Genomic DNA, 24,227 nt, shown 5'->3' on the forward strand with positions numbered 1-24,227 from the left:
TAATGCCTCTGGCATGAAGAACCAGGCATCACAGAAACCTGTTGTGTCACAAGAACCGAGAAGGTATCGGTGACTGTAGCACCTTCTCCAAGAAAGTCAGAATAAAACACAACTTGCCATTACAGCAGGGTGTACTGGCATCTACAGGCACTGCTGGTATCTTCAGTTTTTCATCAGACTTTGGGTCTGTTTTCTTACACCCAGGAACAGAGTTCTGCTTTGGCATTACGTGGTAGTAGGATGGAGCATACTTCGAAGAGGTACAACCTTGCAATAAAGAACAGATAGCAAAGAACTGCATCTTGCATTGTTGGTTACAAATACTGAGACAAGTTTAAAAATCCTTAGCGTCAAAAACATACCTCTGTTCTCACGAGAATCTTTAATTTCTTCACAGCGTTCTTCAAAATCTTCATCCATTTCTTCCCTCACTATGGCATATGCAGTGTCTCTCAAAGTACAAGCTCTGTGCCTAATGAGACGATCTGAAATTTTACAGTCAGAACTAAATATTTTCTACCAGCCAGTGAAATCCTTTATTTTGATTACTTAGAAAGATTTTGCTCTTTTTATAGGTAGGTTCTGAAAAGTTACCTCAGTGAGTATTTTCAGCATAACAACCTAAAGGGTAATTATTGAATCAAAAGCACTAGTTACTGATCAACACTTCTATCACAATTTCATGCCCAAGTAATTTAGTGCTACAACATTTACAGTCTGGCAAGAAATGCTGTCTGTGGATGTTTAAAATGATCTAATCCCAAGTCTACTATCCACAGATGACATTTATCAATTTATACATTTCAAATTTTTCCAAATTAGGGATAAAAACATATCCTCACCTCCAGGGTCTTTATCTGGGTTATACTCTAAAGCATTGCTACAGATCAGGTCAATGTCTTTTAGAAAATCCCTTGCAGTTAGGTACTGGTGTAAGTCAATTTTAGAGAGAATTGCCGAAAGGTCCATGGGCTGTTTAATAACTGTGCCATAGTCGGGTACCTACAAATGAAATATATGTGCTCAGAGATTTAACACAGAATCTACCAACATTAAATATTTTAATAAAGCCAAATTAAGGACTTCTTAAAATCCTCAAGTGTTTGTGACGCATCCAAAGATGCAGAAATTAACCAGTTAGTTACCTGAAAATAGAAGGGCTGTTTCAACTGGCTTTGAAGAGACAGACCGTAAGTGGGGAAAAAAAGAAGCAGGGAGGTCAGAAGCATGTGTGGACAGAGAAGGGAACAGATACCCAGAGTGGGATTCATTTCACTTTGCTTCAGAAAATTATAGCAAAGAAACCTTTCTCGGTGAAGTCGCCCGAGATTCTCTTTGTTGTTGGCAGCAAGAAAAAGGCTGCAGGAATCGCACTTTTGAAGTGTCTGTCCTAGACATCTACTTTAGAATCAGATAACTGGACCCAGAGGTGCTGATTTCTTTACTTGGACTATAAAAGAAGCCTAATGACCAGTTTAGATGAAGACATCTCTGTTTAGATTATTCACATCTCAGAAACTAGAAGTGAACAGAAAGACGAGTCAGTGGGGAACAGAGGAAAGGGACAAGTGGGGAACAAGTCCTTAGGGGAACAGGACTTTGCTGAAATGCAAAGCTGTATTAAAACTACAACTGACTTCGAAGTGTATGCCCCTGGCTTAGACATATTCAATAAATTAAATGAGAAAAAGAGACATAGTAAGTGTATGGGAGGACGAAGAAACCACATGGCTCTTACGGTTGATCTTATACTGAGGATCCCCAGATGAAACAGAATAGAATCTTACATTTTTTTAAAAAAACTGCTGCTTCTACTCCTGCTCTCACAGAAACTATCAACAGCTTTAGGCTTTATCAAAACATTCCTAGAGAGAGTGTTTATAAAGAAAGAGATCTCTCTGCTTTTCAGCGCTGTAACATGCCTTTCCCTGAGTGAACTGTATTGACATTCGGTCTAACTGGCAGTTCGGCTGGATGACCGTTGTAGGTCCCTTCCAAGTGAAATCATCTACAGCAAATAACAGACATCCGAGAGCCTCAAGGAGTCAGCAAAAGTAAAAGCAAAGTTCACTTCCTGCTTCTTGAAAAATCAGAATAGTATGGTCCTAAAAACAATGATAAACCCTCCTATAAAGAGCACAAAAAAACTGAGAAATACAAACACAGATGGATTATGAATACACGCAGATAAAATGGTATTGCAGATCAACAATAATTTACCTCCTCTGGGTCAACAGGCTTCGTGAATGCTTTGAAACGTCTGTCAACGGCAAGTCTATGAGTCACATCCCTTAAGAAAATCCTAAGTTCTCGTAATGTATCCTCCTCCTGCTCCTCCAGCCGTCTTGCTTCTTCCTCCGTCAGCTGTCGAGGCTTAGGCGGTGGTGCTACAGGCAGTACTTCCAATGTCTGCCAAGCTTAAGTTAATCAGAAACTTTTAGTCACAGAATCACAGGTTGGAAGGAACCTCAGGGATTATCTAGTCCAACCTTTCTAGGAAAAGCACAGTCTAGACAAGATGGCCCAGCACCCTGTCCAGATGACTCTTTAAAGTGTCCAATGTGGCCGAGTCAACCACTTCCCTGGGGAGATTATTCCAATAGTTGACTCTTCTCACTGTGAAAAATTTCCCCTCTGGTGTCCAATCGGAATCTCCCCAAGAACAACTTGTGTCCATTCCCCCTTGTCCTCTCCATGGGACTCCTTGTGAAAAGGGAGTCTCCATCTTCTTTGTAGCTACCCCTTAAGTACTGGTACATGGTGATGAGATCCCCTCTAAGCCTCCTTTTCTCAAGGCTGAACAAACCCAGCTCTCCCAGCCTATCCTCATATGGCAGCTTCCCAGTCCTGTGATCATCTTGGTGGCCCTTCTCTGGACCCCTTCCAGCCTGTCACATCCTTTTTGTAGAGCGGGGACCAGAACTGTACACAGGACTCCAGGTGTGGCCTGACAAGCACTGAGTAGAACGGGATGATGACTTCTTTCCCTCTGCTGGTGATGCCCTTTTTGATGCAACCCAGCATCCTGTTGGCCTTCTTGGCCGCAGCAGCACACTGTTCGCTCATGTTGAGCTTCCTGTCCACCAGGACCCCCAGGTCCCTTTCCACAGAGCTGCTCTCCAGCCAGGTGGATCCCATTCTGTGCTGCACTCCCAGATTATGTTTTCCCAGGTGCAAGACCTTACACTTGTCCTTGTTGAACTTCATAAGGTTCTTGCTGGCCCACTCTTCCAGCCTATCCAGATCTCCCTGCAGAGCAGCTCTCCCTTCTGGAGTGTCTACTTCCCCACTCAACTTGGTGTCATCTGAAAACTTCATCAGGCTACACTTGATCCCGTTATCCAGATCACTTATGAAAATATTGAATAACATTGGGCCCAATATCGATCCCTGGGGGACTCCACTAGTGGCAGGTTGCCACTTGGAAAAGGAGCTATTTACCACCACCCTTTGGGTGCGGCCTGTCAGCCAGTTCCCCACCCACTGCACAGACCACTTGTCTAGGCCATAATGCATCAATTTCTCCAGGTACTTAAATACAAGCATATGAAAAATCATTGATAGAAAACTACCACCAAAGCAAATACTGTACAGCTATTAACTTACAGTTAGCAAAATTTTGTATGTAGAATATCCTCACCTGCACTGTTTTTTGATGGAGGAGGTTTAGCAGCTTGATTCATAATTAAGTCCTCAAAAAACTTTCTTCTTTCATCACTGTTAGGCAACTGGATTTTGAAAACTTCATAATCATTCATAAATAATTCTGTTATCTAAAGCATGAGCAGAAAAGATATTTCAGATATGAGGCAACACAAATTCATATTCTACTCCAAAAAGATGAGCACCTTTCTAAATTAAACAATCATCTGGATAAGACAAACTGTGAAAAGTTATCTTCTTGGCCTTAAAAGGCTCTATTTTCACAGATTATCAAGGCAAATTAAAATATCTTCTCTAAGGAACACCTCTAGAGTTAAAGCTCAAGGACCATCATATCATACACTGATAAAGTGGTGACAATCACCACCTCCAAGACTGCTTGTTTTGTATTCACCTGCCTTGCAGTCTTAGTTTCAATCTTTATGGAGGCTATAGAGGAAACAGGCAGGGTCTGGGAGACAAGTGCAGGCTTTCTGGTTAGGTGTTGCTTTCTTTTTAAGTAATTTAAATGAGGTATCTGAAGTTGCACACTTCCAAGTTTTACTCCATTTTTCAATATCTACTACCAAAAGGTATGGAAGGAATTTCAATACTTAATTTTAGAAGGAATTTATTAACAGTATAAAAACTTCTGTAGAAAGTTAAGCCCTTTCAAAGCATTTGATGATAAACACATCTAGGTAACCCCTCCCTCCCGCCCAGTAACTGGGACAAAATAATCAGAGCAGCATATTCACATTTTTAGCATCTACCTTTAATGCACACTCTCAGATGTCTAGAAAGCTAAGCATGTACTCTTACTGAATTTTATTACGGAATACAAATAAAAATTGATTTCCAAGTTACTTAAACAGAAGTTGGAACTTAGCTTTCTAATTTGTATTACCTATATGAATAGGAATTTTAAAAAATAATTTAAATCTGAAATTACATTCCATCATTAACAGTGTGACCACTGTACTTTCTCAGTAAAAGTATCTTTCACTTTTCAGTAAAAATATCTTTTTCCCATTTACATTTCAAGCACCATATATTCTTGAATAAGTACATGCCTAACCATCTTGATGATGGAATTATTGTCTGAAGTAAATTTATACAGCTGTCTAATAAGCGTGAGTGTGAGAAGGGGGAAAAAGTTGGGTCACAGTCAACCTCCTTACTCAGAAAACACTTTAGACAAATGCTTTCAGCATTGTTTTATCTAAGCAAATTTTAAGAGACCTAATTAGGGTTAGGGTGCTTGAGTAATAACGGCATGAATTTGCTTAAGAGTGCACAGTACTCCAGTGCTTAAAGGATTTATAAATTAGCAAGAAATGGAAAAAAAAGTAAGAAAAGAATCAACAGAAATGGAAAAAAAAGTAAGAAAAGAATCAACAGAAATACCTCTTTCGGGAGACCTGAGTAACACACATCAGATGTTGCAAGCAGCAAAACTGGAGCAAATGCTGGAATGTTCTGCAGTAGTGTTGTAAAAGTAGCTTTCAATGTCGCTCCAACAGCCTCCCACCACAAATGGATATGTGGGATATAAATTATACTTGGTGCTGTTCTTTGAGCTTCTTGCATCAGCTGGTAAAATGAAAGCTCGGATAAGAAAACGAAACCATGCAGAATAGGCTAATAAATTACTACGTATCAGTTGAACTATCTTATGAAATGCAGTACGCGAAGCCAAAATGTAAAAAAAAAAAACCAACAACAAACCCCACAACAAAAGAACAACTCCTTAGCATAATGTAAAATTTTCACTTTGACTCAAATATAGACATTAGTATGCAGACAGAAGCAGACCTGAATCTCTGCCTGAGTTCAAAACTACTTAGGTGTAAGATAACTCCTGAAGAGCCTCACAACTCCGCTGGTATGGTGGAGTGCCTGAGAAAACATGACTAACCCTTCAGCCAGATGTATTAGTCTGGGTAGATCGCCACCCGACCGCACCTACACCATTTTCAATTGAGAGTGGGCACATATCCAAGTCAGTCTGGAGCACAGTGTGAACAAAGACCTATACGAAAAGATGAAGCTGACACTGTAAAAGAAGCCCGCTTACAATTCCTAATTTCAAGCACGCGTTATAAGAGGTGACCAGTCTCCAACCTGCCTGAATAGCTAAACCACTCACAGCCTCTCATTACCAAAAGATCCATCAGACCAGATTATGTGCTTTGGAAGACCACAAGCCATTGCCTACAGGTAGTACCTCAAACGCAGAAAAGAACATGCATCTACTGCATGAGGGAAGAGACAACAGTCCTTTCACATGAGAAATTTCTCTGGGCACCCTTTCAGATTATCAATACTCAGGGAATTCCTGTCACAGATGGGAAGTGCATGTGGTATATCCAGGCAGTCACTAGACATGGTAGCTATCATGACTGCAGATGCAACCACCACATAATAAAAGATGAATTGTTCCTCTTATGGGACAGGTGAGTATCTACTCATGCAACGTGTCCATCCTTACTTGTACAGCTGTCAAATGCTGATGCTAAAGGTCAAAATATTTCAATACCGTGATGCCAAACAATGGAACAGAATTCCTGCCTAAAAGTAAAAAGGAAAACAGTGCTAAATCTGCTTATATTAAATTTTCCTAGTTTAGAAAAGCACACCAGTGTACAAATATGTGTTCCATAAATTTTAATGCCTTTACTGCATATACTGCAGCAGTAGAAGCTGTATATGCATATGTAAAAGAAAAAATATTTTTTTTCCCCAAAACCTTGATTGCCTTATAAATATAGTAAAAAATGAAGGCTACAGAAAGCGTATGACACGCAGTCAGGCTGATGCAGAGCCATCTGCTGGGAGCACAGAGTCTTAAGAAGCAATGAAAACAACTTTCTGGATTCCACCGAGATGGACAGGATTTCTTGCTATAAAGAGAGGTTTATTAGCAGCACCTCCCAGCTTCCCAAGCTGCAAGCAACATCTTCATTGTTTAGCTTGGAACGGAAAATATGGCCATGTACAACATCCTTATTCAGTATCATTTGATCTAGAAGAAAAGTGGATTTTCAGACAGAAGCAAACAAAACAGCACATTCAAATCAGGCCTCCTCCATCAACAATTAATTTTGCTTACTTTAGTAGTTTATATACAGGTCATGAGTCCTATGAGATTAGAGAGAAAAAAGATACCTGTGCACACATTTCTTCCGGTGAAGTGGTGCTAACAAACAAAACAGATTGGTCTAGTGTATAAACTGGAAACTTTTCCAGGGCATGTATTACTGCAGGTGCCAAATGAGAAGTCTGCCCATATCCTGCCTTTCCAACTAGTAAGAACCGTGGCCTGCAAGATGTTGGCTGGTAATAAGCATTTCTAGAACAGTAAGAAGAAAATAAGATTAAAAATGAAGCGATGAATAGGTACACAGATGTTACCTGCCAATCCCCAGCATGTCTGCTGTTTGTTTGACTGAGTTAAGTAACAGCTCTAAAATCACAGAGGGGGACTATCCAGCTAAATACACACAGGACAACTGGTCAGTAAGCTAATATAGGGGGGAACAATAACTCGCAGCACACACCAGTCTGGATCTCTTCACTGCCCGTACACACCAATTTTCAGTAGGTCTTGAGTTTAAGTAACTGTGAGATCTCTACAGCTGTCAAGTTTAGCTGAAATTTGGCTATAGTTATGGGAGATAGTGGGAAGGAAGGAGCAGAACTACATTTCTAGAAAAAAAATAATGCGGGCACTGAAACACATTAGCTGTATCTGAAGAAGTACACAATTGGATTGGTTAAATTACAGCAGTACACTAAATACATATAAGGTTTATATTTATTTTATTCAGTAATTTAAATTGCTTCATCTTTGAACTGTCTATTAATTTCCTAGTAATCTTGCCTTACTAGCATGAAACACGTTTGTGAAGAGCATTTGTTCTTTCCACTGTAATACTGTTGTACCTTTGCTGGCTGAAGTCAAAGATCCTACAGACCTAACCAAGCTCAAGCGGGTCAGAAGATTTTTCTGGACAGCACAGCAATAGAAATTGGGAAAAACAACTGACCCAACAGTGATGACAACAATCTGTTTTTCAACTGCTGTCACATATGGCTTTAATTTTAAAATGTTGAAAGATGAACATAAACTTAGTAGGTTAAAGGCACAAAAACCAGACATTATTTAAGTTTTTCTCACAGTGGTTTAACAAACCATTTCTCAATTTTGTTTCTGCTACATAGTTCACTACTGGTTAAAGAATCTTAAAAGGCAGAAGGGCAAAAGATGGCTACATAAATCCATATAGGGTTTTTTTTGTTAAAAGGACAGACAGCACATTTCTTTGGTCTTGAGTCTTCCAAGGAATACCGTGGATTAAATCAACACGCTCAAATAGTCTGTGGACTGCTTTGACTTAGGAAAAGAGGGCTGAGCCGTTCTGTTTGATGGGTTAGGGCAGTGTACTCCATTAGAACATTAGTACCCAGCTGGATCTTCACATTTACTTCTTGCAAATATTAATCACCCCCCTCACACACACATTTTACTCCTTCATCCACCACCCCTCACACCAAAACGGTTTACAGACCCATCCATCTTAAAAACATAAGCATAAAGGGGACAAACATTTACCTGCTAAAATTGATGATTTTTTCCTTTTGTCCATCAGGCTTTTTATTTGTTGGTGTATCTTCAAAGATTGATGGTGTTTCCTCATCACTGTCAACAGCATCACTTCTTAAAATATCACTTAAACTGTCTGAAAGACAAAAGAGGTTTGTTAACTTTCCTGAATAGTCCGTATCTTGCTCTCACATTAATACAGCTTCTAAATCAGTCCTGGAAACCCCTTGTATTTCTTCATTTGAGGGCACATGCTGAATGCTATTTTCTGATGAGTTCATCTTACCACAGATCTAAGGAGAGTGCAGAAGTTTCTGCAAAGCTGTCCTACATACCATGATTTGCGTAAGGTATATCTTTCTGTTGGTGAAAACTTGGGAGCTTTTTATCCTTAGAATAAAGATGATTAGGAACAACTTGTGTAGCTGCTGGACACCTGAAAAACCTAACAAGGCCACTTAGTTCTGGAGCAGGTTCCCCCACTGGAAGTGTGGGAATTAGTGAATGTGATAGCCACAGACTTCCACTTGTCTAGGACTAGTGAATCAGAATATACAGACCAACACATCTAAATTAAGTCTCCTCAAAGATTACCGAAGGAGGAGATAATGGCAAGCAGACAACAGAGAGGGATGCAATTACCAATCCCCTAGCTTCTCTGCTTTTATTTTGTTGGTGGATTTCTGCCTCTACCAATGCAAACCTATCTCCCAGCTCTACCAGGAGTAATACTGGTAGGGTATTGTCAAGGGATTAGCATACTAATTATTCATGGATCTCCATTAATCAGGACTGGAGTGAGTTTATCAAATTTATTTGCTCTCACCAACTGACAGACTAAATCTGATCAGGGCTGATACAGACAGTAGTGTGAGCTCACATATACCATGCAAGCCAAGCCCCAAAGTGAAACTACAAAGATGTTCTGATCTCACATGCAAGTGTAGAGTGATCCACAAACATTTAAATAAGAGACTATGGTTAAAAATAATGATAGCTAAAACAGTATTTAGCTTAAACCAATTGTATTGTGGTCTCGATGTTCTTCAGACAGGAATTAGAAGCATCCATGTAAAATGCCTTTCTCCCTCCGTTTAAATATTTATTTTGAAAAAGGTGCCTCATACATTAAACCTTAAATCCATCTCTACAAATGATAAATGTGATGTTAGCGATTGCCAGAAACAGGGTACTCTAGTAGAGAATGCAGAATTCTCTACTGCATATTGTGAGTCATTCACAGCTCCCATCCAGCACTTCAGTTTAGAATCCAGAATAAAAACTATGCACAGTACTCCTGGAATAAAGGCATGCGCATGCATACTATAAAATTCTACTGTTATTCCAGCTGAGAGGTTTGTGTATGTTGATTTAACAAATCCAAAGTTTTTGCTTTGGCATAATTTTAAAGAAGTGGATGTTATTGTTATACCTTGCTGTTGGTCCTTCTTTAGCGCAAGCTCTGCAAGGGGAAATACTTTCTGCAAGGCTTGTAAAATTCTTGCTAGTGTGTTTTCAAACAGTGGTTTTGAAATAGGTGATAGTGCTCTCCCAGATGAAGCCACAGCCCTCTGTGAAGCTGGAAGAGTCTTCCGCATAGCCATGACAAAATCCTTTGCTGTTATTTTAATAGAAGTGACATCTAACTGCAGTTTCTGATTACTTTTGTATATCTGAGGATAGCGGCGGCGCAAAGCACAGAGGGCAGCTTCAGCACATAAGGATTTAATATCAGCACCACAGTATCCTAACAAACAAAACAAGAATCAAATGTTACGTCAGTCTCAGGCAACACAGAAGTCAAGGCCAAGGTTTCAGAAGTGCAACACTGAAAGACTTTGTACAGAGCCAAAATTTTGCAGGTTAAGAGAGAATTTAAAGTTACTACACTGCAGAGAAGTTTTGTTATGTGGCTCAGAGCCCAATATCTGCACTTATGAAGCAGCCTCCTGATCAAAACTTTGCTCCTGAGGATGCCCCAAACCCATTCAGTGTTCTGAGAGACAAATTAAAAGAAAAGAGTCGTCTAACTTTGCTCCCAAGGCGTGCCAGCTGCCTCACTGCCTCACACTGCAGCAAGGCACAAGAGCTCGGGTACTGCCTGCTACAAGCCCAGATTCCTTAGGACTCAGTCACATGCAGTAACTCACTTTGTTTTCAAACTCACCAACACATTTTTCAGCTAGCTCTTCAAGAAATGTGGCCGATGGCTTAGGGGTCCAGTCTCGTGTGTGAATCTTTAAAATCTCTTTTCTAGCCTGCAAACAAAATGGTTGCATTCTAGTTTGTCCTGAGTTTTCTCGCAAAAAAACCCCAACCATCGCAAAACACAAACCCCCTCACATTAATAAAAATACTTTTCTTATCTGCTAAAATTCTAAGTATTTTAAAGTTCCATTAATATGCTCTCTTCTTTTTCAAGGAGGAAATTTAATAATTCTCAATTTGTTACATTAAACTCTTTCTGGGGGCCTGCAGTGAAATAAAATGCATTTATAGCTTCCATAAAAAGTAAGGTTCCTCAAGTATGAGGCCTAATGATCCTGAGGGGAAAAAAGTGTCGTAAAAACCCTATCTGCAAACAGATTTTTCATCAAAGAAAATTATTGCAATTTAGCAAAATTCCATGGTGACAGTCTCATTAGTTCATAAGATTTGCTTTTCTGCAAGTTCATTCAAGGAAAACAGACGTAGCACTACGTTCCAAATTGCCACAATTACTACAAAGAAGAACAATAGTTATGATTCAAACTACTCTCACTGATCCAGAAAAACGTCAAACGTTGCCTATCTTCATCTCTGATCTTAACAAGACTTTAAGTATTTCCTGGTACATGGATTAATAATGGCAGATTTCTAGAATTCTTCCACAGTAGGGAATCTGTTTCAGGGCACCTCATGTCCTGTTCCTGAAAACCAATAAAAACTGGAGACAAATGTTTGTATTAAATACACTGCTCAGTGCACTTTTACTAGCCTTCAATCCAATAAGCGTTTTATCCTTTTTCCAAAAAGCGCTAATAAAAGAAAAATAAATATCTGTGATAGCCAGGGAAAAACCTCAAAAACAGGGTTCCAGTTTTGCACACTGTCTTCCCCCGCTGATATTTTTTGGTTGCTATATACCTATTTTTTCATTGCTTGGCTACTGACATTGAACTAGAAGCTTCCCAGGCTCTGCACCTGTGCCGTGTACTCCACATCTTTGTCCAACTCCCTGTTAATAAGTACCAGTAAGAATGTCAGATCCCAGAATAGTTACAAGGATCTCCCAGGATACCCAGCCTGGGAATAATCCAACACAGGTACGTCCATTGTCCATTCATAAACCAAGAACTGAGACCAAGAGCACTTCAGGGTGAATGTGCCTAAGTGGATTCAATCACTAAGCAAGCATGAACCACTTTGGGAAAGAAAAATTTTAATTCACTCCAGCACCAGCCTCGATAAAAGTTTTTGTCAGCAAAAAGGAATTTGTGTGTGCATACCATTTCTTTCATTTTTAAGACGAGATAGCAGCAATTTATAGTTAATTCAGACACTCATTCTTTCTTAAACATTTCAGTGACTAGCAGCATCCCATTTTCTTGGCTGATCACAATGAAACCAAAACTAATCATAGAACTAACTACTTGTTGAAATAATCTTAACCATATATATTCAGTACCAGATCTGCCCTCCACAATACAATGCTGTCTCCCCCGATATTCCTCTTCTGCCCAAGTTGTACGATTCCAATTTCAACTTTAATTTCTCAGTTATACTGCATTGTTAAGTGGCTTTGTTATAAAGATGGACATTGCCACATTAGCATTAAGGTTGAGTTTAAGTTCTGACCTCTTTATCCGGCAAGCTGAAGAGGAACTCTCGATCAAAGCGTCCGGGTCTTCGTAAAGCAGGATCTATAGAATCCAGTCTATTGGTGGCTCCGATCACCACAATCTCTCCTCTGCTGTCTAAGCCATCCAGAAGTGCCAGAAGTGTTGATACAATAGAGCTAACAGAAAAATAACATTTTTGTTCACTGGTTTAGTACATTCCACATGATCTCCTTCAACGATCACTCAAAAAGGACAAGCTTTTATTGATGAGATGCTGATCAGCAAAAGACTCATTTTGAGACATAAAAAAATAGATAAGGTAATACAAGCCTTGTGCTGAAATCGAGCTTAGTGAATTTTTTTTCAATTACTGTTTAAAATAATCTGAAATTAGTAGAACTGAATTACTAGCATTCAGGACAAATGAATGTGTAACATAAATAGGTTGTGGCCTTCTTTTCACAAAGATCAAGCAGCTTCTATATAAATACAAAAAATGTACTACCTGTGAATTTGGTCTTGCTTACTGGACCGCACAGGAGCAAGTCCGTCTATCTCATCAAAGAAAATAATTGAAGGTCGCATCTGGTAGGCCTAGAATGAAAACACAGGAATATTGATGTAAGCAAAACAGCACTATTTTAAAGAGAAAATGCATGAAAACCATTATGGTTGGAAAGTCACTGGACTAGATTTCTCAGACTAGCATCAGGGATCTCCACTAACTGAGCTAATGAGTAAGCAGCACGAGTACCAAGACAGCAGCCTATGTCAGCCCACTGCGACTGGGTGACAGGAAACAAATCGTACCAGTAGTTTTTACAGCTATTTGGCAGCCACTGGGAACAGAGCCGGGACTTAATTCAGTTACAGGTTCTGGAAGAAAGCTTCGTTATGAATTTAAATGACCATGGTTTAAGCCTGCATCTGTTTCCCTCTGATCTAAAGCCACCATCTCTTCCCTCTTGCAGCCTTTTTTGTTGCCTTTTTTTTTTTGGGGGGGGGGGGGGAGTTGCTTTGTGAGGTTTTCTTGTTTGTTTTATTAATATTTCCCAATACATCTCAAGATTTCAAGCCCCTAAAAAGCCCACTGACAAACACATTTCAGTGGAAGGAACTGACAAAGCATGAAAAGGATCGAGTTCTTCTTAAAAATATTGACCATGGAAAATCAGTTACGGCTCGGGCAGAACACTTCAACCTTACCTGATCAAATAATAAACGAAGCTGTCGTTCAGATTCCCCCACCCATTTACTCAGGCAGTCGGCACCTTTTCTCATAAAAAAGGCTATTCTCCTGCCACCTTGGCTACATTCATTAGCAAGTGCACGAGCAACCAGTGTCTTTCCAGTCCCTGGTGGACCATAGAATAGACATCCTCTGCAATTAAAAAGAAAAAAGATTCACATAAGAAAAAATCATCATGGAAAAGTACAACTTACAACCCCCATCCCTAAAACACACAACTCTCCTCTCCTAACCAAAACACTTAATGTATAAGATAGCAGTAACAGATGGAAGTTTTGTGTTCCTTCATAATTCAACAAGGCAGTAGATGAAATTAATAAAGAGGAAAATGGAGATGTAAAAAACGTTGAGAAAAGATCGTAGTGTCCCAGAGGACACTTCCAAAACTGCTGACAAACTAACAGGAGTGGTCACAGCACAGTGGAGCCAAACCAGAACAAACTTCAGCGCAAAATCTGAGACTGGGCTAACTTATGAATCATCAGTTCATTCTTCAATGATGCACTGCATATTCATTCTTGTTTTCACAAAAGGCAAGATTTGACAGTAAAGCATTTCATTGTCCCTTAAAAATCTTTAAGTTACTCCACTTGGTCTCCCAGACCATCCATTGCTGATGATAAACAAGGAGAAAGTCTAAAGCTGGGGGGGTTATTCTGCATTTCCAGATAAATATAGCCATCAACTGGAAAAGGCAACACACTGCTCTTTCAAAAAGAATTTCAATGAATAGAGAAGCAAAACACTGAAAGATTTTCTTTTTGTTATTTGTAATACTTTTAAAGTTACTCAAAGCAAAGAATTTGAAGTCTTATTTCAATATACCCTGATTTCCTTCCTGCTTATAAACTAATCAAGTTGACTTGTACATATAACTCAGAACAAAAACACCCCAACCACCCCTTTTAAAGGCAAGGCACTTTTAAAGTATATTCTCGCCACACAGTAAACCTTTGAACCTACGTACATTCTGGATTCTATCCATTTTTAGAAATTACTTTTTACTACTTCTAAAAAAACCCATCAACACTGCTGAAAGCATAGAAACATATTGATACTTCAGCTGACTATTCTCCTGAAAATGGGTGAATTAGAATTTATAGTTTTAAACAATGTCTGTTACCTTGGAGGTTGGATTTTGAATTGCTCAAAGACTTCTGGGTAAAGCAGTGGGAAAAGGACCATCTCTTTTAAAGCTGAAATGTGGTCAGAAAGACCACCCACGCCATCAAATCGCACCTGAAGATAAATTCAACAGAACACATTTTATATGTTAAAGAAAGCTGCAACCTTGATAAGGTTCCATCAGAAATCATGTGTCAGCACAAAGGAGATGTTCTGGGCAATTTTCAAATCGCTTGAGAGAAAACTGTAAAACAAGGAGGTTGTATACAGCACATAATTGTCCGCTTTCATAAACACTGGAAACATCTCACTGACACAATGAACTAAAAATACTTACTGAACAATCTATCTGCATTGGATCAACATCAGCCAGACTTGCTCCCATTTTCATTCGATCCTTGTGAATTCCCTGTAGCTCATCTTTCCGAAAGTTTAGTGGAAGACACCTGATTTGGATTAAGGAGAAAGAGAAAGGCGCTTTCTAACTTAATATGCAGCTAGAAGGTTTTTGCTTTTATAATGAAGGCAAGTGCATACAGAAGACCTAATAAATGAGCATAAACTTCCTAAATAGTTAAATATTCGTTCAAATTGTTTTACATTTCATGTCCATGAGTAAATAAAGGAAAATGGTCACTCTGGACATCTGAGTTAATTATTTTAACAAATCTTAGTGCTTATGAATATCCATGCCAGTCAACACAGCACATATATATATGCAAGCTTAGAACAAGTTATTCTGTATGTGGAGACTGTGAACTGTCCCTGGTTTGTGTGACGGAAGAACCCCCCAAAACATACTGACATGTTTCAAAGATTTTTTCCTTCTACATTCAAAAAGTTACAGCCCAAGGAGATACTTATTTCAGTGTGGATTAACATTATAAAGGCTGCCCACCACTGCTGGTCCTTCCCAAGGACTTTGGGATGTGTGTGCCAGAAGTCACACGTCTGTAAGACATCTGGCTGAAAACCTATTTGTCAGATTGTTGTTCAAATAATTTTTCTAGAGCATTTTTAAAGTAGCAAAACCTCCGTCATTTCCTCTATTTATAACGTTTTCTGTTATGGTGGTTTTTTTTCCTGAATAAACTACTGTAAAGCACAGAGGCAGTAAAATTTTTACATGAAAAATTACATAAAAGTGTCCCCCCCCACAATCCCGCCTAAAAATCAAATTTGCTTATTAAAAATAAATTATAAAAATCCTATTTTAGAGAGTCCAATTATAGTTGCCAGTACCAAGAGATATGATTAAATATTGCTGCAATTTAGAAACTGTACAAGATGAAGAGGTAACTTCACAGTTAGGCAGATGCAAGTAGATTCCCCCCTCCCCTATTCTCCAATTACATTAACCTTCTTAAATCTCTGTTACGGCTGCGCTTCCTATGCCTCTCAAAATGCTCTTCATCATCAGATGAGGATGATGAAGATGTGGAATCACTGTTGTGGACTGCGTGTCTCCGTCTGCAAACATTTAAACAAACAAACAAAAAATCAAAGTACACACTAAGTAATACCACAATTTAAGTAAATTCTATCTATCTTAGAATTTACTTTCAGATCTGTTGTTTCCAGATCACTGTTCTCTTTATAAACCTGATCTCAAAGTACATGATTTTCCCTGTGACAGCAAAATTTAATTTTTCTTAGGAAGCTAAAATGTTTAACCATTTTGCAAAGAATTTTCACAAAACAAGTTTCTCATTTTGTCCAATCTCTCTCTCTCTCTCTCTCACACACACACACACACACACATATTGAGTTTCACTAGCATTACGTATCTACTCTGTGAAACATAAACCTTTTTAACTTATTTAAAAATTTGGCTTCAAAAACCCTTCCTCTTAAAACCATCTGCTTTCAAGGACACTAAACAAAGTGCTCATATCTATCAAGAGATGGCATTCTCCATGCTCTAAATGCTTACAGGATGCAAAACCCCTTTGTCATTACTATTGCAATTTATAATTTATAATTTCATTTCTCATTTTTCTTGTTTAAGCATAGTCTCATACAGAAACATTAGCTGATTCCAAAAAGAAACCAGAATCAATATTTGAGTGATTTAAAAAACATCCACTAAGACTTCCATACAGGCTCTCTCTCTAACTAAATTATCTTCAGTTTTGAGAAAATAATTTGTGTCCTTCAAGATTAAATAGCAAGATTTTCACAGGTAAATTCTGGCTTCTATTCCAGAACAAAAGAATTTCAGTTACACAATCTCAGCCACAACCTCCATAATCACCTTATCAGTGACCACAAATACTGCATTTAAAAAAAAAAAAAAATCTAATGGCTAATGAAAAGTATAGTCTCCCCCCCAATATTTGTTGTCTTTATACCCTCAGACTACCACAACAATAATCATACTATTGATCTGTAATTACCACCAATCCGAAAACCCTTGAAAGCATTAATCAGTAATGTGACTGACAGCACTATTGATAAATAAGAACTGCCAATAACCATACACCAACCTGTTAGTTCCTTTGCAGCAAGAGCCTTGTGGCTGAGCACTTCGAAATGAATATCTCTGTCTAACAGGTGAAGACCGACCCGAAAAATATATCTTACGTTGTCTTGGTTCTGTTGAAAGCAAAGTATTTAGAATAACATTACAAACAAGTTTAAGAGAAAGCAGGATAGTGAAAGAGGCAGAAAATGTGATGTGTTTCACCCATCTCTAATTTCAGAGGAAGTTTCAAGTGATTTGGGAGGGGATTTTTTTTTTTAATCAGTACACAGAAGAAGTGAAAAAACACACACCTGGTTTTTAAGGAGAACTGAAAACCGCAGCAGTAAGATTATCAAAAGTGTGTTTAATGCTTTCAAGGATACTTAAGTCATTGTTTTAACTGAAAAACAACAAGTATTGCAAATGGCAAAGAAATGTAATGTGCACAGGATACATGCATTTAATAACATTTACTTGCAGAATGAAGGTAAGAAATGTAAATAGAAGTCAAGTGTGCATATTTTCATAAAAAAAAAAATCTCACTTATATGCAAGAAATTAGCTCTTAAGAGATACTATGCATATAACCTACTTTCCAATGGAGCCTGATAGCGCTCAACAGTTTTCCTCTGTCGAAAGTCATAACGCTTTCGAGTTTCTTCACCATCATCATCTTTCTCTTCACTTTCTTCTGACGAAACTATAGTACATCAACATAACATTGCACTGTTTAAGTACTGTTGCAAATTATATTAAGTTCAAAATTTACTACACAGATGCCTACAGGTTTTACTATTACTTTCACAATAGATCTGAAACCCTGCAAAATCTTGAGACCGATTTATGCATGACGCATTCCAGATATTACAAAACACAGAGGAGCACACATATATTGTTCTGTCCTCACTGAACTTGCTGGGTGACTTCTCATCAGTCTTAGTAACAACAATTCTGTCATCTTGCTTAGGTAAGATGCAGCTCCTATGAAAACCACTATTTCAGAAAGACATTTCTTCTTCTTTTGAGAGAGTGTTGCAAGGAAATGCTTTTAATACTCTATAGTGGTAAGTCTAAGCATGGTAATCTAGCTCCAAGTCCTAGCTCTGCCAGAGATTATATGAGCAATATTAGGCGAATCACAGGTTTGAACTTCCCCAATCAGAAAATAATGTCAAATGCATACAGTTTATGCCACTAGCTTCCGTAAAGTAACTTGAAAGTTTTTCCATGAAATTTGGTAAAAATGCAAAAAACAGAAAATATAATTATCTAGCAGGTTCTTAATAGTTCCCTCACATTAATAGCTGGACACTGGGTAAAGAATGTTCATGCTCTATTCACCTAACTGCTCACTAAAATTAAGTACATTTTATTCCTTGGAAAGCACTACCCTTTTTTTTCTTGCCCCCAAAGGGTCTCACTGCTTTCTGAATGCAAGATAAGTTACACAAGATAAATAACACAGCACATGGAAAACTAAAAAATTATTTTGGCATCACTACCATCCCCAGTCCTTGGTACTCCAATGCTTCTGTCACAAAGCCATGGATTCCTCTGTTTTTCTACTCTGCTAGTCTGTCCCCTTGCTCCACTCATCTTCTTTACACCAACACTGACACACTTTCCCCACTCCTTCCTAGCATGCTTTTAATTATAAAAGCATTTTAGTTTCTTCCTAATTTAAAATTCCAGAGTTTACATTTTGATCACAAACGAATTGCCACATACCCTTATTTCCCATTCAACATACTATTTATAATTACTTCCTGCAAGTCTCTCCTGCCAAGCACCCTGAGATCCACACTCTTGAACGAAGCCATGTAGTTCCTCCCTCCAGACTGCCAATGCCTTGTATTAAAGCTGCTCTTATTAAGGCCTTGAGTTGATATTCTCCTAACTAGATCTCCAAATCATGAGTTAGCTGTCCTTCTCCCTTGCCAGCCAAAGCCCTTGGCACACTCAATCATGTTTCTTTCTGTTAATGCCTTGCCCTACCTTGGTTTCTTTAGGTCAGCCTCTTGATGGGCTCCTCCTGTGGCTCCAAGTGTTCTCTCTCTGCTCTACAAGGAGGTCTGATGACCAAGGGGCACACCTGGGAGCCACAGGCTAGGTCTGAACTAATAACAGGCCTAAAAACAGGTCACGGACTGTTCTCTGGCCTGTTCATGATTAAGAACAAGATCACCCTAGTGCTCATTAACACCTGGACATCTAGTTTGAACCTTTTTTTAGGTCTCCATTGCCAGTGGTCAGTCTGTGTAACATGTATGAGGTACTGCCCTCACTGGGTATGTCATAAATCATCTCTCATTCAAGTTCTGATGGTCAGACAGGAGATCAGACACAGGGCACAGTAAGAGAAGCGTACTGACCAGCAAACTATTTACACATGACTAACCCTTTTTATCCCCTTGCCCCTCTATTTTCCCACACTCTATCCTCCTAAAGTCATCTGAATTCCTCGCTGTCCCGCTTTAGGTTCCTGCCTAAAGATCCCAGAGTAAGTCCTGTGTGAACTGCTTGCTGTGTTGGCCCTGGGATGGGCCTGGTAGTAGCCTGGCAGGGTATTATTTGGGCTCCCCTCCTGCCACTGTCTCTGAGCTGGGTTGTGGGTGTGCAGAGGTCTATCACAAAACCCAACTCCAGTCAGCTCAACTACCACCACATCCTCTTCTGTCCTTAAGTACCATCTCACTCCATTCTGTTCTAGCCAGAAAGCTCCTACAAGGATTGTTGGACTGCCTGCCTTAAACACAATTATCATTCTCCTTAAGACCACAAAGATTTCCCCCCTCACTTCAAACATAAAGTTAGTACAGCCTTTTATGATTTAACCTTATTCCTCATGTTATTTCTCACTGAGTACTGGGACGACAGCTCCGAATTACAGGCCCGGCCAGCAGCTTCCACTGACTACCTGCTAACTACAGAAATGAACAACACTGTCTTCTCCCCTGCTGATCTTCACACTCAGGAGGAGCTTTCCATACACATCTGGCAGCATCCCTTACTTCTGGAAAACTCTTGCTGTGCTGCTCAAAACCATGAAAACTGTCATGCTCCTGCTGTAGCGAGTTTACTCTTTCTTGTTCTAAGTAATACCATCCATTCCTTTGTATTCCCACCTGTCCACAGCCATCTGTTGCCTTTTATCATGTAAGCATTTTGGAAAAGCACTGATTTTTTTTTTTCTCTCTGAATATCTGTTCTGAGCTCACTACAGTACAGCCCTAGAGTCTGTGACTATGGCTTGTAATGTCAACAGCAATACAGATTTTTTAAACCGATGAAAAATACCCAGTAGCTCAGTTCATCTCACTTGTCTAAGAAAAGCTTTTGGCTAGAACATAGTAAAGAAAATTTAAAACAGAACTAATCTACAATGCCACCTTGGTTATCAGCTTTGCCAGTTCTTTGGATTTCTTTCTTTCCTCGAGAGTACATATCGAGGTTTTCCTAATTAAAAGAAACAAGAAAGATCAGTCACAAATATGCAGAAAACCTGACATGGGCGTATTTGGTGCCTATATAGTAACATTATCAAGACACTTTATATACACAAAAGATTAAATTAAGGAACAGGAGGAGAGAATAGGAACATCATTCTGGCACCCAGGATTAATAACAAGAATTTCTGCTCTAAACTACGGTTTAGTACATGTGATAGTTAAATACTTATCCAGATACAAAACTAAGTGTATCAATTAATCACAGGTTAATAATCCAAGAGTGTGGCAGAACCCAGAAAAAAGCAATACCTAGCAGACAAAAAATATTCATATGGGCATGTAGGAGATAATATACAAAGTCCTATGGACAATTCTGGTTTTATTTGAAAAAAAAAAAACAAGGAACAGAGATAGGAAAAAATATACCCTGTGAAAGCAGGTTATGAAGATATTTTAAAAATGAAGTGCTTGTCATTCAAAAGGACAGTAGAAGAACTTAAGAGAGCAAACCTAAGACAGAGGAAATATGATTGCTGTGTATAATTTTAACATAAGTTCTTCTAGGGACAGAGGACTACTTAAGCTCACAGGCAAGGCTGGCAGAAAAACAAACATACATAAAGCAGACATCAGTGAATTCTGTTTTAGTGAGATTTGAAGTGAAAACCCAAGCACTGAAATAGCTGTTGGTTAACAGTGCCCCTTCAAAAATCATTCAAAAAGACAGGCACAGCAAGGCGAGGTGGGGGAGTTGCTCTTTATGTGAGGGAACAACTGGAATGCATTGAGCTCTGCCATGGAGTGGAAGAAGAACAAGTTGAGAGCTTGTGGGTAAAAATTGAAGGGCAACACTGTTATGGGCATTTGCTAAAGGCCACCTGATCAGGAGGAGGAAGTTGATGAAGCCTTCTACAGACAGCTGGAAGTAGCCTCGGAATCGCAGGCCCTGGTTCTCATGGGGCTCTTCAACCACCCTGATATTTGCTGGAAAAGCAACATGGTAAGCCATGCATGATCCAGGAGGTTCCTGCAGAGCATCGAGGTCAACTTTTTGGTGCAAGTGGTGGAGGAGCTACTGAGGCAAGATGTGCTGCTCGACCTTATACTAACGAACAAGGGCGGGCTAGCTGAGAATGTGAGAGTTGGGGGTAACCTTGGCTGCAGTGACCATGAGATGGTTGAGTTTAGGATACTGCGAGGTAGAAGCAGGGCTATGAGTCAGGTTACAACCCTGGACTTCAAGAGGGCCAACTTTGGCCTATTCGAAGACCTGCTAGGAGGAATCCCATGGGTTAGGACTCTGGAAGGCAGGGGGGTCCAAAAGAGCTGGACAGTATTCAAGGAACACTTCCTCCAAGCTCAAGATCGGTGCATCCCCAGGAGGAAGAAGTCAGGCAGAGGAGCCAGGAGACCTGCATGGATGAGCAAAGAGCTTCTGGAGAAACTCAAACGGAAGAAGGAGGTTCACAGTATGTGGAAAAAGGGACTGGCCACTTGGGAGGAATATAGGAATGTTGTCAGGGTATGCAGAGATGCAACAAGGAAGGCCACGGCCCACTTGGAACTAGATCTGGCAAAGGATGTCAAGGATAACAAGATGGGCTTCTTTAAATACATCAGCAGTAAAAGGAAGACTGGGGACACAGTGGGCCCACTGCTGAACAAGGAAGGGGCCCTGGTGACGCAGGATGCAGAGAAGGCGGAGTTACTGAATGCCTTCTTTGCCTTGGTCTTTACTGCTAAGGCTGGCCCTCAGGCATCCCAGCCCCAAGAGGTGAGAGAGAAAATCTGGAGAAAGGAGGACATCCCCTTGGTTGAGGTGGATTGGGTCAGAGATCACTTAGGCAAACTGGGTCCTCGCAAATCCATGGGCCCTGATGGGATGCACCCATGAGTGCTGAAGGAGCTGGCAGATGTTCTTGCTGAGCCACTCTCCATCATCTTTGAAAGGTCGTGGAGGACAGGAGAGGTGCCTGAGGACTGGAGGAAAGCAAATATCACTCCAGTCTTCAAAAAGGGCAAGAAGGAGGGCCTGGGGAACTATAGGCCAGTCAGACTCACCTCCATCCCCGAAAAGGTGGTGGAGCAGTTCATCCTGAAGGTCATCTCCAGGCATGTAGAGGACAAGAAGGTTATCAGAAGTAGTCAGCATGGATTCACCAAGGAAAGATCAGGCTTGACCAAGCTGATAGCCTTCTATGATGGCATGACAGGCTGGGTCGACAAAGGGAGAGCAGTGGATGTTGTTTATCTTGACTTCAATACAGCATTCGACACTGTCTCCCATAACATCCTCCTAGACAAGCTAAGGAAGTGTGGGTTGAATGAGCAGACAGTGAGGTGGACAGAGAACTGGCTCAATAAGAGCTCAGACGGTCATACAACTCCCTGAAAGGAGGCTGTAGTGAGGTGGGTGTTGGTCTCTTCTCCCAAGTTACTAGCGATAGAATGAGAGGAAATGGCTTCAAGTTGCGTCAGGGGAGGTTTGGATTGGATATGAGGAAAAATGTCTTTACTGAAAGAGTGGTCAGGCATTGGAACAAGCTGCCCAGAGAGGTGGTGGAGTCACCATCCCTGGAGGTATTTAGAGGACATGTAGACATGGCAGTTCAGTGCGTGGTTTAGGAGACATGGTATTGTTGGGTTGATGGTTGGACTTGATGTTCCTAGAGGTCTTTTCCAATCTTAATGATTCTATGATTCTATGTGATCAATGGGACAGAGTCTGGTTGGAGGCCAGTAACTACTGGTGTTCCCCAGGGGTCTATACTGGGTTCAGTCCTGTTCAACATATTCATCAATGACCTGGATGATGGGATAGAGTGTAACCGTAGCAAGTTCACTGATGATACCAAGCTGGGAAGAGTGGCTGATACACCAGAAGGCTGTGCTGCCACCCAGCGAGACCTGGACAGGCTGGAGAGCTGGGCCAAGGGGAACCTCATGAAATTCAACAAGAGCAAGTATAACGTCCGGTACCTGGGGAAGAACAACCCCATGCACCAGTACAGGTTGGAGGCTGAACTATTGGAAAGTGGCTCTGTTGAGAAGGACCTGGGAGTGCTGGTGGACAGCAGGTTGACCATAAGCCAGCAGTGTGCCCTCGTGGCCAAGAAGGCCAACAATATCCTGGGCTGCATTAAAAGGAGTGTGGGCAGCAGATCAAGAGAGGTTGTCCTCCCCCCCTACTCTGCCTTAGCAAGGCCACAGTTGGAGTACTCTGTCCAGTTTTGGGCCCCCCAGTACAAGAAGGAGAGGGAACTACTTGAGCAAGTCCAGCGGAGAGCTACCAAGATGATCAGGGGGCTGGAGCGTCTCCCTTGAGGAAAGGCTGAGAGACTTGGGTTTGTTTAGCCTGGACAAGAGAAGACTGAGGGGGGAACTTATCAATGCTTATAATTGTCTGAAGGGTGGGTATCAAGAGGATGAGACTCTACTCTTTTCAGTGGTGCCCAACGACAGGACAAGGGGCAACAGGCTCAAGTTGGAACACAGGAAGTTCCACCTAAACATGAGAAAATTCTTTCCTGTGAGGGTGACTGAGCAGTGGCACAGGCTGCCCAGGGAGGTTGTGGAGTCTCCTTCCCTGGAGACATTCAAAACCTGCCTGAACACGTTCCTGTGCCCCCTGTTCTAGGTGTGCCTGCTCAAGCAGGGGGCTTGGACAAGATGATCTGCAGAGGTCCCTTCCAATCCCTACCATTCTGTGATTCTGTGATAAAAAAATTCAGAAAGCATAAATAAGACATGCATTTCAGCAGATCACTGCTATTTCATGTCTTCTGAGTAAGGTACTTCCTCCACCCTTAGAGCATACCTGTAGCATGACAGTAACAGTAAGATGTTAAATTGTAATTAGTGAGGAAAACTG

At 40.3% G+C, this 24,227-nt stretch overlaps 1 protein-coding gene across 2 annotated transcripts in view; it reads right to left on the reverse strand.

The window, feature by feature from the left end:
* The window catches only part of ATAD2 (ATPase family AAA domain containing 2), a 40,532-nt gene that overhangs the window by 5,865 nt on the left and 10,440 nt on the right, over positions 1-24,227 (reverse strand). Inside the window, exons 6-24 of one of the 2 annotated variants that reach the window (XM_075085747.1) lie at positions 20,297-20,363; positions 17,500-17,607; positions 16,930-17,038; positions 15,803-15,913; positions 14,781-14,889; positions 14,442-14,557; positions 13,276-13,450; positions 12,575-12,663; positions 12,086-12,245; positions 10,416-10,506; positions 9,681-9,995; positions 8,258-8,384; positions 6,811-6,994; positions 5,050-5,235; positions 3,641-3,773; positions 2,221-2,417; positions 843-1,002; positions 363-485; positions 118-267 (exon numbers count right to left, since the gene is read on the reverse strand). In XM_075085747.1, the coding sequence (XP_074941848.1) occupies positions 118-267; positions 363-485; positions 843-1,002; positions 2,221-2,417; positions 3,641-3,773; positions 5,050-5,235; positions 6,811-6,994; positions 8,258-8,384; positions 9,681-9,995; positions 10,416-10,506; positions 12,086-12,245; positions 12,575-12,663; positions 13,276-13,450; positions 14,442-14,557; positions 14,781-14,889; positions 15,803-15,913; positions 16,930-17,038; positions 17,500-17,607; positions 20,297-20,363 (2,710 nt within the window). The remainder of the gene's footprint in view (positions 1-117; positions 268-362; positions 486-842; positions 1,003-2,220; positions 2,418-3,640; positions 3,774-5,049; positions 5,236-6,810; positions 6,995-8,257; positions 8,385-9,680; positions 9,996-10,415; positions 10,507-12,085; positions 12,246-12,574; positions 12,664-13,275; positions 13,451-14,441; positions 14,558-14,780; positions 14,890-15,802; positions 15,914-16,929; positions 17,039-17,499; positions 17,608-20,296; positions 20,364-24,227) is intronic. The other variant, XM_075085746.1, reaches the window with a different exon arrangement.

This window comes from Phalacrocorax aristotelis, chromosome 2, assembly GCF_949628215.1.
Source record: "Phalacrocorax aristotelis chromosome 2, bGulAri2.1, whole genome shotgun sequence".
In the NCBI taxonomy this organism is placed as follows: domain Eukaryota; kingdom Metazoa; phylum Chordata; class Aves; order Suliformes; family Phalacrocoracidae; genus Phalacrocorax; species Phalacrocorax aristotelis.